Here is an 18,361-nt window from a genome sequence, read left to right on the forward strand (position 1 = left end):
ATGGGCAGTAGATGGGAGGGGTGGACATTCACAGTAGTTTGGAATTAGCATGTATCTGATACCGGCTGTTTACCTGGAACACAGAAGGTTTGCATGAAAGATCCATGAAAATAAACCAGACATTGGTCATAATATGCCTGGTTATATTTATCAGCATCCAATCACGGAAAGATACAAACGTTTTCGTGATGCAAGGAGGTCTTTTAGTAGATAGGATGTGAGGGAGATGCATGGAGGGATGAGAGGGGTCGTAATCCTTCGATGGATGATGGTAGAGGAAGCCAGGGAGTGAGGAAGCGAACGAATAGAGACATAGAGGGGAAAGGTTAAGACACACCTTTATTTAAAGGTATGCAGAGGAAATAGCATTCATAAGGGTCGTGGTCTTGCTCTTGAATATACGTTATAATAACTAAACCTCTAATGATCATAATTTCTTCTTCCATCATGATGGAATAGACACATTTTTCTTCACCAGTTTCTGCACAAAACAACCACGGTATGAAATCTAGATGCAAATAGCCGATTATGCACTCCTCGCAGAGAGGGAAGTTTTCCTCTAAGGGTAATGAACATAATCAACACATTACATCTATAATTAGTTTTTGTGGTTATAGCAGAAACGCCGCTTCTCTCACATTGACCTCCATTTTAGCTCGTCTTTTTTTTCTTACACTGCACTTGCTTCATCTCTCAATGACGTCCCTCGTAGACCTGTTCTGTACCTGTACTGGAAATAAGATGATAAAGGAAGTTAATGATAGGTTTGTTAACCGGTGGACTTTCATTTCCACTTCCAAACTGCATGTTACCCGCTAAAGCAATTAAAATGATTTCTGCTGAAACGAGTGGTAATGTGTTAAATCTGCAGCTGTGCGGAGGCTGGGATTCCTCTCTCTGGGCTGAGGACATGGAAGGCGGCGAAGGCGACAGCATGATCCTGAAAGATGAGCTGGACTGCCGATCCCAAAACAGCTCCCCGGTGAGGAGGAGAGCCCAGCAGAGGCTGAGCAGGGTGAGGGGGGCCCTTAACCGCTCCTGCTCTGTCCCCGACTCCAACAACCCTCCCTGTCTGTCCCCACCCACCCACGGAGATATCAGCATACCTGTTTCTGACCTCACTGAGATAGGGGCGGACGAGCACTTGAGCTCCAAGGCTGTGTGGAGCGACAGGCTTCACAGACTCAACCGGGGACAGTCCTGCGAGGCGTACCCGCGCTGTAGCGCTGAGTATTGTTCGGAAGTGCCACAAGGAGACGAGGAGGCTTTGTACATCGGAGAAACAGACAGCGAAGACTGGCTTGAAAGTCAATCCAAAGACTTAACCCAAGACTTAACGTCTTCCTGTACTTCCTGTCAGGAGCTGGATATGGAACAAGACTCTTCTGGGGAACAGAGCTCACTGAACCACAGCCTTTATATTCCTAATAACCACATGACCAAAAGCATGCTGTGCCTGAATGAGGAATCTCAGGATGAGGTTAGCCACCGCCAGCTAGATTTCAAATCTGCTTTTACGTGGCACGCTGTATTTATCATACCTGGCAACACAGCACTGCACTGCACTCAGAACAGGAAATCCTCCTATGAGACTAGCTGGATTAGTTGGATTGGAGTAGTTGGATTATCTAGGATTTTCCCTCTTCTCTCGCTATTTTAGGTCATATGAAGAGGACTAAAAAGAGAGAAGCTGCTTTTTAGTTTGACACAATAATTTTTTGCAGCATCTCATTTTTCTTCTGTTCACAGTTACAAGATTAAAAGTGTAGTTTGTTTTCCCCTTTTAGCTAAGACGTGAGTGACATTAATACTGTAGCTAGCCAAGCAAAACCAATATATTAAGAAGAATCAAGAGACAGTCATTTAATAGGATCAGAATTTAATTATAAATCGAAATAGAAGATTTGAACAAGCAATTTGACACCATCTACAGAGAAATGTGTCACACTAAACAAATGGCACAGAACATCATACAGTATATGACGGTTTATATATTAATATTTTGTATTCATCAGTAGAAGTTTATGAATTTGGAAGTTTGAAAATAGCCATCCATACGAAAGCACCAGAAATGGACATTTCAACCTGATAATAATCCACCAAAAGTTAAATGAAATGAAGAAATTGCAGGTTAAGCAATAGAATGAAAGCTAATTTGTGAATCTGGAACATTAAACCCATGAAAATCCTCACTTTTACAACTGAAGGAATAGAAATTTGGTCAGTTTCTAGCATCTGATGCTAGTGTGTACTTACTTTTTCACAAATAATATCAACAATAATAATAATCATATAATATAACCAAGCAACACAATGTGTGCTCTGTAGTAATATACAGTGCTGAAAGAATATTCAAACATTAAAAAAAAAAATGAAATTAGAGAATAATTGATTTCGATCTAATGACGCCCACAGAGGGAACAGCTGAGCCTGTTTTGCTAATGCAGCGTTTGTTCTTGTTATTTTCTCTCCAGTGGATCTCTCTAAGAGAGTTACTCACTCGTGGATGGAGGCTGACAGTGAACGAGCTGTGGGCTCTGTGCTACACCTGCCTCTCCTCGCTGCAGACCTACATCGACTTCCCAGGTGATTTAATGCTTCATTCGCGAAACCAGAAAGTCACCGTCCCCTGTACGAGCAGTTCATTTAAGGGGCCGCTCTTACATCAGTGGAGGGACTGCGGAGGGGAATTCCAAAGCGGGGGGAAGAGGGGAAGAGAAAAGTTATGCAAATTGTGTTGTTTTTGTTCTGTGCGAATTCTTTTGTGCAGCTGATTTATTTATTTATTTCTCCGTTAGCCTATTTGTGTCTGGACACAGTGTACGTGGGCTGCGAAGGAGAGGTGCTGTTCTTGAAACCTAAAAACATAGGTAGGTTAACTTCAGCATTATGTTGTGTACTGATGTTCTTTTTTTCATTTTTAATATTTGATCTGGTCACTTTTAGTAACTCTCAGTGTCTTCTTTGCAGAAACACGTGATGAATTTTTTCTCGCTCCTGAATATCAGGAGCACGGAATTGTGACAGAAAAGGTCTGTGGGAAGAGTTTTTATTTTATTTTGAAATGAACTAATCCCTTGCTCTGGCTGTAGGTTATTCCTCTTCACGTGTCTTCTGCCTCAGGTGTGCGTGTATGGGGTCGCTGCTATCCTCTGGGCCACGGCCAAGTTTAGTTTATCACCTAATCAAAAGCTGGCGATGCCTCGCAAGCTGAAAAGACTGCTCCTGGAGATGGCTAAGAGGACGCCTATAGAGAGACCCACCATCCTTACAGCTAAAAAGGTATTATTATTTTAACACTTTCTTCGAAGAAATGCACTGCCCATCCACTTTAATCCAGTTTGCTTTTTGTTTTCTAAACACCAACCTTATGTGAGTGTCAGGCAAATTATCTTCAAGGCTCTCTGCCTGAAACTTGAATGCACAAGAAAGCTCATGTGGCTGCCTAGCTGCTCAGTTTTTCCAGTTAACAGGTTTTAAACATACAATTACTTTTAAGGTTTAAGATTCCACAGGAATCTCTGGATTGAACTCCCCCTTCCAACAATGTTTCTGTTTTTAGAAAGCCATTGCAGAAACAGTTTGATGAGTATAGAATAGAATAGAGGGTATGCACGCGACAGCAAGAGAAGAGAAGAGAAATCTAGGTGGTTATAGCCAATGAGTGGCAAAAAGTGACAGTTGAACATGGAAATTAGCCGCATTAGTTGGAGTCAAAGGGTTTAATACTGTTTAAATTGTAAAATTAATTAAAAAAGGTGAAGAGCTGTTGTGTGATTGACTGAACCAACAGATTTGAAAAGCAGTCAGAGATATATTTTTGACTGCTTTGTGTAGGCTTTGTCTGCCAAAGAAAAGAGAAGTAAATGGATCGCTGCTTTAGAAGAAACATCTGGAATCCAGGCTCAGAAACCAGAGGCCTCATTTATCAAACCGTGCATAGAAAAGGTTCTCAATTCTGACGTAGGAACGAGATTTAGACCGTGTGTGAGTACACAAAAATCCGGATTTGTCAATCGTGCGGACACCAGTCCTACGCACACTAATAACTAATCGGTGATGATAAATCCCACCTGTTCTTACCTACCATGCACAATCGTGCATGGTTCGGGTCATTTGCATTCAGAAATGCCCGAATTGACTATATATGTTAGCAACAATCCCTTTAAGAATGGGTGAAGGGAGTTGTTTTTTATACCATCACCGAAATCATAGCAAGGAAAAACAGCCGTTGGAAAAAAATCGTTGCGAAAATCAACAAGACCCCACCAAATTCATAAATGAAATAAAGGATCATCTGAAACTGAAGCTAACCCACTTTTCCAATCGTCCATAGAATAGAATAGAATAGAATAGAATAGAATAGAATAGAATAGAATAGAATAGAACGCCCTTTTTTGACATTATACAGTGTACAACAAGATTGGAGAGCTTCTCCTTTTCAGTGCAAAAGAACACAAGTATATACAAAATAGTGCAAAAGAGCTTTAATTTAAAGGAGTTTTACAAGATAAACTTAACTAATCATGAAAAAATATTGAAAATATAATATAATTATAAAATATATTATTTTTAATAGCGGCAGTGGTAAGAGTGTAAACATGTCTGTGTGAACGGGTTAAGAAAAAAACAGACAGAATAGCAGCATCAATGTAGCTGTACCTGTCTGTTATTGCACATCCTATATTACGTTGACTGTAGCGTGTGAGAGGTCAGGGTGGTGATGGCTCTTGGAAAGAAACAATTTTTCAGTCTGTTTGTCTGTGCTCTGATGCAATACATACAATATATATTGACAGGGTTAATAAATAACCTCGACCATCTTGTGACAACTTTTAGACCTGGCATTCATTCATTCATTCATTCATTTATTCATTCATTCATGTGGATGTTACATGTGTAGACATGTACCACCTACCTAGACCAGGCCAGATCCCCCCACCTCATAACAATGACACTCCTTGATGACAGCAGTCATCCCCAGCAGGATCTAGCCTGACACAGACACACACACACACATAAACACTTTGAGACACAAGGGAGACCTGCATAAAATTAGGAAGGTGGTCATAATGTTATGCCTGATCTATGTATAAATTCCAATCCCATTAGTCTCATCGACTTTTTTTGTTGTAATTAGCATATATTAATGTGTTTAATACTACATTGAGGCAGTAAACATGATTAGGATTGCCTGTTACACAGCGACCTGTTAGCATTGTCACTGTAAGCATGTGATTGGGTAGTTAGCTCTTCGCTCAAAGCAGAGGTCTTACCTAGTAATAATTTCTTCCAGCTTGGCTTTAATGCTGCTGTAGTGATGTTCCATTTTCAAGAAGAGTACCCACACCACTGATCATTTTATTATTTCTTTTTATTTCTTCTACACTTTAACATTCAGCTGCATTTTGTTGATTTGTCCTTCTGTGTTTTATGCGCCGCTTTGGAAAGCACTTTGAATTGTGTTCGCTTGCACCGTTCCGAACAGGCACGTTGTTGAAAATAAATGCCCTTGTTATTTAAATATAGAAAATGCATTTTTCTCAACAATTTCTGATTCTATCAACATAGTGCTCTCCTACAAACTGCCCCTATTGTCATGTTGCCAATGATTTTCTAAAAGTAGCCGCTGTTATTTTCCTTTTTTTAAAATTTCTACTCAAACACTTCAGTTATTTGAGGGCAGAATTAATTCTGACATTATTGGTGCGTTTGGATGACGCGGCCTGTATTGTTAATCTGCATGCATGCAAATGTGTGCTCCACAGAGCTGTCGTGACTACTTATCACATCAGGGGACGGACGCTGAGACTGTCTGGAACAACCTCATCAGCAGAGTTCACCCGGTAAACTCTCCTTTGTTTTTGCAGCATAGGTGCACTCTCCATGTCTTCATTAGTTTATTCGTTTGTGTGTTATTTAAGTCATAGGCTGTCTGTTTCTGTACCCGTTCTGTATGTTAGTTTCTCTCGTGTTTTTTTAGCCAGCTTCAAAGTCCTGTGACGCTGAAGATTTGAGTCCACCTGAGCACTCATGTGAAGAATCTGCACAAAGCAACAGTGGTAGGACAGCTTTACTTAAATATAGATGACCCTCATGCAATAAATTTTACCCTGAAATGTACTGTACAAACACAAAATGACCAAATATCGGGAAGAGCCATGGAAACATACTATAGATGCACTGTGAGATTGTTTTGGTTTTAATACAGAAACTTGTTTGTATCAAACTGTAATGAAAGAAGCAGGAAATCGGGCCATAGCAGCAGCTCTTCTGAATATTGTGCACATTTTGTGTAAGTGTGCATTGCATGAGACAATATCACTGATATTGTAACTGGGATTATTGTAACTGTGTGTAGGCTTTGTGCCCATGGCCACTGAGAGCCGACTGGCTCCTGTGCCTGGCCCTGTTCCCCACAGCTATCCAGTCAAAAAAGAACTCCATCTCCCAGATGCCTTCACTTCCACTGCCACACACTTCATCCCCATCGTCCTGACCAATGAAGAGGAGAGCCAACATCTCGGAGCTGCCACTGAAGGGTAGGTAGTTCGTGCAAATGCTGTTTGTTGTCCCACATCATTTTAAAAGCAGGCTTTCCAAAACTGTTGTTTGCTTGGCAGGACTTTGGATGGATTCACAAAAGGCAAAGATCACATCGAGGAAAGCAGCCTTGGTTTCATCCCGGACTTGTGTGATACATACATTCAACCTAACCCACACACACAAGAGTCCACTGACGGTCAATCAGTCGTAATTACATCTTCTACAAGTTCCAGCAACAAGATTCTGGTTGACTCTCCTTCCGCTCTCCTAGATATTTCCAGTCTTGAATTTTCCCCCCCTGTGCCATTTTCCACTAACCTCAATGGTTGCGGCGTTTTCAACAATTACCTCTTTCGACAGGACCCCACAACAGGACATTTGTCCCTAGTGCCTGTGCAGGTCAGGGCTCCCGAGACGGTCCCGGGGTTAGATATAAATCTGTCTCTGGTCCCGAAGCCTTTGCCAGGAATGATCACAGTTCCAGAGAGCACTGAGGGTTCGTTTACTGACAGTCTGAATATGCCTGGACCGCAGGAATATGATCCACCACCGTCTTATTTCAGCTCCCTCAAGCATACTTTTTCAAGGGCACACAATGGACAAAGAAATCCAAGCACACGAGGTGAGAACCATTCTTCTTCAGAGTCCATCTCTACCAGAGTCCACCCTGCTCTGCAGGAGGTGATTGACCTGCTCAAGGGCGAGTTCTCACTTGACGGATACATGGACAGTGGACAGGAGGACATTGCCATGGGTATGTATCTTTAGGCACGTGTGATATCCTTCTATTATTGTTTTATTTGATGCACACAGCAATGGAAACCTGGAAAATGGCTTTATTGATATGTATGCAGTGATTCCCAAATGTCAGAGGGGAGGCTATGTGGTAGCAAAATGGTGCTTTGATCGGAATAACATATGTTGTAGCAGCTTGAAAAACACATTTTGTTTCTAAGGACCAGATTATAAGAAACCACTAAATTAGATGTTAGAGGAATAGAGAAGTTCATACAGTTGTGATTAAATTGTGTTGGATTTTTAGTTATAGTGATGGATATACAGGTCGAGAACAATAATCAGAGTAATACAAAACATGTTTAAGTTATATTATAGAAGAACAGTCAGCAACAGACCCCATAGTGAGCGCTACAGGACGTCTTTTATACCCTCCTCTATCCATCTGTATAACAGCTCATCTTTTTGTAACCACTAAGCTACTATGACCAATTTATTTTCCTTATAGACCATTAAAGTCTAAGTCTTAGTCTAATTAGCTAAAGGAGAAGTAATAAAAAAAGTAATAAATTTGTTCTGTAATGGAATAACTGTAAGGGGTAAATAAGTCATGAATTTTGTATTAGCTAACCAACCAATAAAAGGCTGGAATAGGTAGATAAAGGGGAAGTATTTAAGTAGTCATGCAAAAGTGATCAATTAAGCTTTGATTATACACTTTTAGACTTTTAGACTTAGACACATACACATGTTTATATGTATGTGTATCATATGGCTTCATTCATATTCACAGACAAATAAATACAATGCAACAATACATGTATTCAGTTAATACTATATGTGTTTCCTTTGGTTTATTGTTTCATTGTACTTCTTCTAGACTTCTAGTAACATTCAGATTCTTTTGATTTGGTTCCCCAGCACGCAAAAGGTTCATCCAGAATATTCCACTTCAGTAAAAAAAATTATCACTATGTTCCTTTAATACGATTCGCCACATTTAATACAAAGCTATTTTTTTTTTTAATATAACAAAGTAACTCTCCTGCATTAATCCAGTCTGGAGCTGTTGATCTACTCTTTTGAAAAATCTACTTTTTTTCTTTCTCTTCTCCGAGGGGAGTACATCTTCTCTTTGAAGGACCTCCAGCACCATGCGTTTGCCCGAGTTGTGAGGGAGAGGTTCAGTGATCTGTACTGGGAAGACGACTTGCTGGGTATACTTCACTGCCTGGTGAACTACAGCCCGTCCACAATGTGAGCAGGTTTTATTGTCTGTTGTTTTTCTCCAAACAAATTAAAAGTCATAAAAAAAACAAAAACAAAACACAGACTTCTTTCTAAATTTGGACCAATCCCAAAAAACAAGATAAGTGTAGCCGGTGGCACTGCTTATTTGCATTAGTCTCTCTTTTATTTACTCTTGAATTATGAGACATACATCTATAATCCTCTGAAAAGAGTAAACAGGGACCTTTAAAAGATCAGTCTGTGGTATTAAGGAGGGGTGAATACGCACAATTTATAAGGATTTATAACCCTAGAACAGTAACGTTGTAATTAACACCATCACTAACGTTGGGTATATTTCACCCGATATAACAGGCTGCTCAATAAAAAATACTTCCCATCAAAATATATCGAAGTACAACAATACATGGTAAATTAAAGTACTTTTCTTTTATTTTCAACTATAAAATGTCTCATAAAACAGAAAAGGGTACCACAGGGGGGCTCTATAAAAAGGCCTCCTTAAAAAAAAAAATAATGGAGCTAGGAACTTGAAATTCGATCCATCTGCTCTTAGGACATGTGAGACATGTCCAGTGAAGACACTGTCTCCCTGCACCACTGACAGTCGTAGTAGAGATAGTCAATAAATGGCACTTTTTGAGAGCATTAAAGTGATGAGCTGACTTTAAAAATGAGTTCAGTTCACTGCAATCTGCAATATCACCACTAGAGTGCACTATATTCAACAGAATGGACCTTTAAGAGGGAATTATTGCATTAATGCAGCATATGTCATGAATCCATGTTCGGAAATATTAATAGATTAAGTCCCGTTAAAATCATGTGACTAGTGGATGATGAATGTGTCATTGGATAGTAAATATTAAATCATAGTTAGCTGGCATCTAATTCAGTAGGCGTTTTAAACCTGTTACCATGCAGATGGTATCTGTCTGTATCATTATTATATTTTAGTCCAGGAAACCAACTGTCACACTGTACACAGCATTTACTAGTAAAGAGTTTGACCTGGGAGCTGAACCAACTAATGCTATACTGTATTATACTGTGTATCCGAGGTTTTTTGGCAAAGCATGTAAAGACAGCAGCCCATTAAAAGAAGCATAGTTCAAAAATAAAATGAAACAGAAAAAATATATAAAATGTAGCAGTGGGCTCAAACAAAACACGAAGAAACAATAAACTTCCAAACAAACAAATCCAAGTCAGTTACACTGAAACAGTAAATGCACAATTTTTGTGCCACTTACATTTCACAGTAGTTTCTTTAAATCACAGTGGTCTCTTACTGCATCTACTCGCTCAGAACGATCAAGATCAAGATGCACTGGGTGAAGTCTGGCTGGTGTTAACATTATACTTTGCAACACTGCCATCCTCTGGCCACAGTTAGTAACATCATTTGCAATCAGTTTGCACTGAGCATCAAACAAAACCAAAATCATGCAATAGAAATGGAACTATACTGTTATTAACAACCATTTTAAACCACTTTTGGAAATATATTATGTGCTCAAAGATGTGCGGTTGTGTTCCAGATTTATTAGTAATTTACCACCTATCTACAATATCTTTTGAATTCCATTTTTAATTAACTTATGGTTTTTGCAAATTGGTACTTGGAAAATGATGGGTTTTCTATTTTCACAGTTAATTAATGATTATTATGAAACAAATGGAAAAAAATAATCACCAGATAATCGATTTGTGACGGATGGTTACAGTTCTGATTTGTGTATTATAGAGCAGCCATCTGTCCCTGGAGGATTGCAGAAAGCAGGCAGGTGGCACTTTTTAATTTCATCATACTGAAATAATGAAATAATAAGTCAAATTCTTGTGGAAATTAATTCATGTAATAAATGAAAGGTGTAATTATTGCACTACTTGTACCTGAAACTGCCAAACAGTCTTCAAACCAGAGCCAGTGCCCTAGAAGTGATGTATTTGTCCTGCAACACTGTTGTCACTGTTGAACATGTTGTCTGACTATCACATCCGAGTTCTAAAAAGAGATTATCCGTCTAGTGTCAGAATAATAACCCTTGCTAACGGCCAGTGCAAACAAAGCTGTGAGTTGAGTGGATTTGACTGCCTGTATATTTAATTTATTCAAATGTGGGCTCTGAAGAATAGGGACAGAGAATGAACTGGTTCTTACTGAACGCGACCTCTCCTCCTCTGCACACTTATATATGCGTGTTCACCTGTAACCCTAACCCCATGGTAGCTGGCATTCAAATAAGCATCAATACAATACACGCTTCGCACGTAAAAGCTGAGCCGGCAGCTTAAAAATAGTCCCTATGGTAACAGCTTTGCTTTATTAGTGTAGAGGAGACTGTGGCTACACTGAAGATGCATTTAAAGCTCCTCCTACATGATATGTTGACAATAAGCCCCGGAGGGATTGGGGGAGAGGGGTTGGTGTATGATCGAACACATGTTCGTACATTTATCAGCCTGTCAGTTTTCTCGGTTATATTTTTTAGGGTTTTGCAGGTTGACAGACGTGCTTTTCCTGCAGCTTGTTCACAGAGCTCATCTGTTAGTTTAGGGTCGTTTTCACTACTTTCCCAGTGAGGGGAACGAGGGAGGACTTCAATCAGACGTGGGCCATCCTGAGCCCGAAAAGGAATCAAGTGGATAGCGTGCTGTTTGTAATAAATTTATAGCTTGATTGGATTTACAAGTGCATGAAGTGAGTGATGAGCTGCCAGATGTGTTTTTCTCGGAAATCTAGAGCGTTGCTGTGGACGTCTATATTGTGCCGCGTTTTCACACTAAATCTTTACAACACCTGTTTTTTGCTTCTGCCACCATCGTTTTCTCCAAATTGTCTCTTTTTTTTCCAGTAGTTACGGGCCTATCATTGCGAATATTCCTTGAAAAAAAAGCTAATTGTCAGCAGCTTTGAGCATGCTGTGTGTTTTCTCTCTCCTGTGCCCCATGCAGCGATTCTAATGAGGAACCTCCATCAAAGGCTGTGGAAAGGGCAGCTCTTACCCCACCCTTGATAGCTGCCGCAGTCTGGAGAGGAAAGAGGGAACTTTGCCTGCACGGCTGTCTTGATCTGAATGGGAACATTCACCAGTCCAGTCCCGTTGCGTTAGATTCATGGGAAGCGACGGAGGCCCGGTCCTGTCGTGAAGAAAATGAAGGTGATGTGCTTGAAGATGCCGAACTAAGATCGGGACAAAGTCGGAACTGCAACAGTCAAGGTAAGAAATCATGTTTCATGGGGGAATATAAGTGTTGGTTGGGTTTAGAAAGCCAGTTCAATTCTGGAATAAAAACTGATGAATATCTTACCCAGTCTTTAATATCCTCACGTTAAACCCTCTGCAGTATGAGATCTGAGTGACTTGCTTTATGTCTTTGGATGTTAATGCTTAATAAGTAAAACCCAAAGATGACATTATTTATATCTTATGCAATTAAAAAAAAGCTACATCATGCAAAACGGTGAATTATTCAGTATTCATTGGAAAAGGCACTTAAAATAAATACTCAAAGTCAAAAGAAAATGTGTGCAGTCACATTTTATAGATTTTATTTTTTATATTTTTATGTATAAATCAAGATAAAGTAGGTTAGAGATTAATCCATTTATTGAAATCCACTTAAAAAATCATAATATCCAAATCTTCTATATAGATTCACCATAGAAAGACTAGTTCATGCTGACGTCCAGACTGTACATTTTTAGAAAACATCTGTGACATTTGTCAATCAATTTACCTTTAAGGTGATGCTTAAGACCTCCCTTTTCATAGAGATGGGGTGGGGTGGGGGTCCTTATGCAGTTTGTGGCGCACGTGTACCGGGCCGTCTGACTCTGTGTTCACCTGAGGCAGCAGGATGCACTAGGGGAGGAACCAAGCTGGCGGAGGCAGTGTGGTGCCCCACGGGGGCGACGTTGTGCTCGGAAGCCTTGGGACCTGGTATTCATCTGAATGTTGACACGCGATGCTGCGCACCCAAAGCATAGTTGTGGACCCTTTATGACATCACAGATGGTTGTGACCTCTTCTCAGCAGGCTGATGACGAAAATCGCCTCTAAACTTGCCCAGATTTCTTTTTGTTTGTGGCGTGGGCTGAAAAATCTAATCAAATTCATGGAGGATCCACGTCGCAGTTTACGGAAATTAGAGGATTATCTGCTAACTTCTTGGTACCACATGACACTTACGGAGGTGATTTTGTGGGACGAGCGGGCCCTACGCAGGACTGTATTATATTGTGTGTAGTGGTGCATTGTTGCGCTAATTACTTGAACTTCACTCGTTTCTATTTCACTCCTCAGACGTAGCATAGCAGCAGCAGTGTTTCCTGTTATATTAATATCACCCTCACCCTGTTCATATTAAACTCTTAGTAGAACTCAAAAGAAGCAAAATGATGATGAGACATAACATCAATAAAACAGTTCAGGGAATATTTTGCATCTTTTTTTCCCTTCTTAAATACAACTCCCTGAACAGATATATCTGTTCTGGTATCTGTAAGTGTTTGTATTGGACAAATATATTTTAAAATATATAGTGGCAGAGTTGCTGTCTGTGGTGTTTTGTTATATTGCTCTGTGTTTGGCTGCTGACTGAAGTCACGAGGGCCATGAGTGACTGCTGGATGTTGTTCTTAAGTCTGCAGCACATTCATAAGAGTCCAAGGCATGCTAGCAAACTCCACAGAGGGTTTTTATTTTTTTAATTTTATTTTTTCTCTTCTGAAACTCATTTGCAGCCATTTCCATTCACCCACGCATTTGTATCTGCTGCGCTATTGAATTATGTTAGACTTGCGATACTCACAAACAAACTCATACAACATAAAAAAAAAAGAAAAAAGATAGTGATAGGACTTGATCTTGGATTGCCTTTAAGCTCAGGCCTTACACAGTGGACGTATTGTGCAGCAATGACAGGGTTAGCAACAAATACCCCCAGCAACACTCTTGAGCCTCCCTCTGTGTGTTTTCTTCACAAATCCAGTTTGTGTTTTTGCATGTGACCCAGTCCGTCTCTCCTTCCCCTCTCTGCAAATCCTCCCTCTCCCGCCTCTGTTTACCATTCGAGGTGTGAGCGCTGACAGTACGGACTCGGGGGTCATGGAGGGTGGAGATCATTCGGGGGGGGGCGGCGATGAAAGCCCCTCTGAACCTGAGTTTCTGTCGGGGAGAGAGGAAGGGCTGATGGGAGCCCACGACGAGCAGATGAGCCCAGACTGCTCGGAGGACATGGAGGATAGTGACTCCCTGACGTCGGAGCGGCTGCTCTCACCCGGATCCAGAGGAGAGGGGCCGGGGCTCAGTTTCAGCCCAAGCTGGGCCTTAGCCTTCTTCGGGGAGGATTGTTTCAGTCCAGAGATTATTCAGTACACAGTGAATCTGGGACAGCACACGGGATCGCCTTGTCTGGATGTGAAGGCACAGGTGGGTGAATGCGTGAAAAGTACTGACAGTGAGTCAGGTTTGACCTTAACCATGTGTTTGAACAAACAGCAGGCCGCATGATTTATTCATTCATTTTTATATACCATTTGGAAGAGTGTGCCTTGTGTATATTTTTATAGGGAAGTAAAACTAGTAAAAAGACAGAAATCCAGGGTTTCAATAATGTTAAAAAATAGTCAAAATATTCTCTAAAACATTTTTTTTTTTTTTTTTTGCCTTTGTCTTGTCTTTATGAACTACAAATTGACTGTTTAATTCACTGTTGTTTCAGCTCAGCTCCTTTCAGGCCTTTACCTAGTCAGGATTTTTGAATAAGTGCTACAATTATTCTCATATCTGTAATGAAGTGGGCCACGGTCGGCTCTGGGGTAAATAGAACAAGAAGATGCGGGGGACTTTAAGATAATTGGTGTATTATTCTCTCCAAACTGGATCTGAATATTAATATGTTGAACTTAGCCCCTGGCAGAGAAAGTTATTATCATTTGCAAAAGAATATTAATGAATAGCCTTTGTGTTGTGTTTGCACACTTTGATGGCACCACTGCCGCTTCAGACGGTCCGTGTAACAGCTAATAACACACCCTAAGAGCTGTGCCGCAGCGACTTTTCGCTCAATTCACTTCAAAGGAGCTGCTGTGTGCCGTTGCTACGGTGAAGAAAAGGGAGAGCGAGAGCCCTGTACACTCTGGAAACACCCGATGGCTTCTTTCACTGAAAGCATGTGGTGCAATTTTAGGGCCTTTGTGTCATTCTCTGCCATTTCCTTTGAACAGGAACTGCAGCAGCAGCTGGTGATTGAAACAAGGAATCTAAAGAAAACAAGAAATTTCTACCAAAAGCTGATTCAACAGGAGAGGAAAAACAAAGGTCTGATGCTCATTTTACATGTGAAATGATAAGCTTTACTTCCAGTATGACCTATAAAGCTGTAAAGTACTTTCTCCCAAAGGCGCTGAGAGCAAACTGATGGTCTCCAAACTCAAGTCCCAACTCGAAGAGCTCAGATCCAAGGTGGTCTTCTTGGATTGTGTGAAGAAATACCTTGAGGTACTCTCGGTTCGCAGTCCTCCCTTTTTCCTGTGCATTACGACCTAGTTCCTCTTACCTTTGATATGGTCTGTCTGTAGATTTTGAGTGTGGACCAGTGGGGGTTGGAGGTTTCATTACTGCCCTCCTTGGCTGTCAGCGGACCTGACGCTTTGGATCTTCATTCCTCTGAAGACTCCTCTGTTCTAAGCTATGGTACCAGCAAAGGGAAGACCACTCTTCAGTCGGGGTCTCCTTTGGGCCTCATGGCTTACCTCTACGCCAGGTACCACTGATGGGCATGTGTCTGTGATATGTTCAAAAATCTTGACCATTCAATCCCATGTTCAGTTGATCTTCAGAGCATGAATCAAACGGACTGTGGTGTTCTCTAGACCCCGGCAATTGAATTTGTGTTTTCCCTTGTACTCGGATATAATTAACGCATATAATAATGCAACAGTAAGCTAGTAATGAGCTAGTAAGCATGCACGTGTCAGCATTTAATTCAAAGCGCCATTATGCCTAAGCACACACTCTCACGACGCTGATAGTGTGGCTGCACTCACGCAATCATGTTAATGCGCAGTTAAAAAGGATGGCTATGGGTTATTCCATTCTGTTGCTAATTCGTCCCACTAGAAGCTTAAACCAACAATCTTTATTCTTTGCTGTATCTATTAGTGCATTTGATTGTGTTAAGACTTCCCCCTCACTTCCATTTAGACTCTCGGCAAACATTTGCCAGAGTTTATCGGTGCGTGCACAGCAAACACATTGTCACTGGGTGAGCCACATTCTCCTGCACCTTCGTTTTGTTCTTTTTTACTTTTTATTTGCTTCTCTTCTCTTTTAATTTTAGCCGTGTTGATCGTCACGGTTAAAAAGACTTTGCAGCATTAAAGTCTGGCATTTATGTGTCTTGCCTTGTACCCGTTGCTACGGGAAACAGCATCAACAATTAAGGAAACAAGGTTCCGATCCATAAATTTATTTTGGAAACTTTCACGCATCTGCTGCCTCAGGCTGAGGCTGCCTCTACGTTCGAGGAGACTGTTAAAGGCTTCTTTTCAGTTTAAGTCCCAAGACATTGCCTAATTTCACAACTTCTTGTTTTTATTAGTAAGCCGCAGAATCTACCAAACCTTGGGGATCTTTATGAATTTCCATTTGTCTAGAAGCTGGTAATGTCGTGATTTTGCAGAATCCCGTTATGGTGTGACTGTTTCTTCTTACTGAAAGGAGTTATTAAAGTAATTCTGGGAACCTCAGCTGGATGCCGCTTCCTGGAAATATTTTTAATATTTTTCTCTGTTCACAATAAAGTTGGAGAAGATCCATATGTGTCATGTCCCGGTGGCACTTGAAGGAGAACCCCTGGAGGAATTGATTCAAGTTGATACTCACTCTTTGGAAATAAAATATTAGGCTCCGTTAATCATGTGCTTTCATGTGTTCTAATTTTCCTTCATTTCCAGTAGAGGTTCTACTCATCATTTTTATTACCCGTATTATTATTATTACAGTTATTAAACCGTTAGTTTCTGAATGTCCTTCAGTGTTATCTCTCACAATTTCTTCCCAGAAATGCTGCTGTGGAGGGCTACATCCAGCAGTTCCTGTATACTTATCGTTTCTTCTGCACTCCTGAGCAGTTACTGCAGTTCATAATGGATAAATTCAGTGGTGCAGCAAGGTGCGGTACATCCAGTAATAGCTCATTACCACACGAAGAAACTGCTTAGTGCAGTGCAGTATGCTCTCCAGCCCTTCTGATAAATAACACAATATGATCCACAATAGCACAAACAGTAGGTTTGAAGAATTGTGTTCATTTTTCCTGGCAGGGAAGGTCCGGATATGACAGGCGACAGTGAAAGGATCTTCCATCGAAGTTTGGACCTGCTTCATTTCTGGATAACAGACTGCAAATCTGTGGACTTCACGCCAAAGTCCAGCCTCATGGACACATTAGAAAGCTTCCTTAATACTGAGGTAGACACGCATGTATATTCTGATTAGAACAGTACATACTGTCAAAATTTAGTTCTTGAGGACCCTGAATTCACTGACTCCTAACTAAAGCCTCATTGGCCAAACTAATACTATTTTCCCGGGAATATGGGTGGCGCCTTATTGCGAGTTTGGAGTCTGATCGGTACGGTCTGAAACCACAAGGGGTCATGTTACCAATGACCCGACCGCGCTTCCTCCGGACTCACTCGCATTTTGGTTTAATTAATACTGTGCTCTGCTCTACCTCCACCAGTTACAAGGAAATGTTGGATTATGCACCGTACTTCACCGAGCAGTTGGCATGGCAACTGGTAGTTATCATGAACTAAAACGAAACTTATCAGAAAGAATGACACTTGACACTTGATTATGCATCAGTTTTATATTAGCTGTCTAAAATGACGGAAAGCATGCTTGAAGAAAAGTCCCATCCACTAACATGGAGGTGGTGGAGCTTACGATGTATACTGCACTCAGCCACCAGGGGGAGGTCTACTTGCCTTAGCTTTACTTTTGAGGAGCTGTTCCACCTCCATCTTTATATACAGTCTATGCTCCTAACAAATTACAAGTGTCCTCATGTGCACGTGTGCATAAAAGCACTAAATATTAAGAATGGTCAGATCCATTCTGAATTTTACTCATTTCAATAGCAGATTGTGTCGCTGTATTCCACTAATGCTCTGTATGAGAATATTTTAATTTTTTTCCACAGGTGATTCCTGTAGACAGCCAAGGAGAGGCTCTTCTCGCCGGTCTCCACAGCTCTCAGAGTGTCTCTAATACGAGTCAAGTCCTGGGAAGCCTGATCAGCTTTGATGTAGATGACGACTCCGTGTGTTTGCATTCATCCACTGAGGATCTTGGCAGAAAGGTCAGCATTTGATTTATTCTTGATGAGTCCAGTTTAGTTCCGGCTTAACCTCTATGAAAAAATATCTGCATATGAAGGTGCAGAATATGTCTCTGGCATTAAGTTTTCAGGTCAGTATTCCACAAACACCTTGAGTGCATTCCTGAAGGATTTAAAGGTTCAGATGTAAAAGGTCACTGTGACGTCACAAAACACTTTTTACGCCATAACTCAACTTGTAAACGTGATATATCAGGAATGGTTTCAGGGGATGTCTTCATATTTGGCTAAAGGATGAAGTGATTTTGAGTCAAAGGTCACTGCGACCTCATGTTTGTCCCATCGTGTTATCTCAGGAACAACATGATGGAGTCAGATTTGGTACAACTGTTCACTTGGACTGAGGGATAAACAAAAAGGTTTAATAGAATAAAATGAAGAAATCATGACATTTTATATCCAAAAGGTCAAA

The 18,361-nt window shown here is 40.7% G+C and overlaps 1 protein-coding gene across 1 annotated transcript in view; it reads left to right on the plus strand.

Moving 5' to 3' along the window:
- The window catches only part of LOC125019098 (kinase non-catalytic C-lobe domain-containing protein 1), a 41,074-nt gene that overhangs the window by 12,413 nt on the left and 10,300 nt on the right, over positions 1 to 18,361 (plus strand). The window contains exons 7-24 of the mRNA XM_047603608.1: positions 872 to 1,480; positions 2,475 to 2,586; positions 2,799 to 2,870; positions 2,971 to 3,032; positions 3,124 to 3,282; positions 5,769 to 5,846; positions 5,984 to 6,062; positions 6,362 to 6,542; positions 6,624 to 7,300; positions 8,400 to 8,538; positions 11,491 to 11,756; positions 13,615 to 13,970; positions 14,768 to 14,861; positions 14,944 to 15,041; positions 15,122 to 15,306; positions 16,606 to 16,716; positions 16,868 to 17,015; positions 17,752 to 17,910. Of these exons, the coding sequence (XP_047459564.1) occupies positions 872 to 1,480; positions 2,475 to 2,586; positions 2,799 to 2,870; positions 2,971 to 3,032; positions 3,124 to 3,282; positions 5,769 to 5,846; positions 5,984 to 6,062; positions 6,362 to 6,542; positions 6,624 to 7,300; positions 8,400 to 8,538; positions 11,491 to 11,756; positions 13,615 to 13,970; positions 14,768 to 14,861; positions 14,944 to 15,041; positions 15,122 to 15,306; positions 16,606 to 16,716; positions 16,868 to 17,015; positions 17,752 to 17,910 (3,585 nt within the window). The remainder of the gene's footprint in view (positions 1 to 871; positions 1,481 to 2,474; positions 2,587 to 2,798; positions 2,871 to 2,970; positions 3,033 to 3,123; positions 3,283 to 5,768; positions 5,847 to 5,983; positions 6,063 to 6,361; positions 6,543 to 6,623; positions 7,301 to 8,399; positions 8,539 to 11,490; positions 11,757 to 13,614; positions 13,971 to 14,767; positions 14,862 to 14,943; positions 15,042 to 15,121; positions 15,307 to 16,605; positions 16,717 to 16,867; positions 17,016 to 17,751; positions 17,911 to 18,361) is intronic.

Source organism: Mugil cephalus, chromosome 13 (assembly GCF_022458985.1).
Source record: "Mugil cephalus isolate CIBA_MC_2020 chromosome 13, CIBA_Mcephalus_1.1, whole genome shotgun sequence".
In the NCBI taxonomy this organism is placed as follows: Eukaryota; Metazoa; Chordata; class Actinopteri; order Mugiliformes; family Mugilidae; genus Mugil; species Mugil cephalus.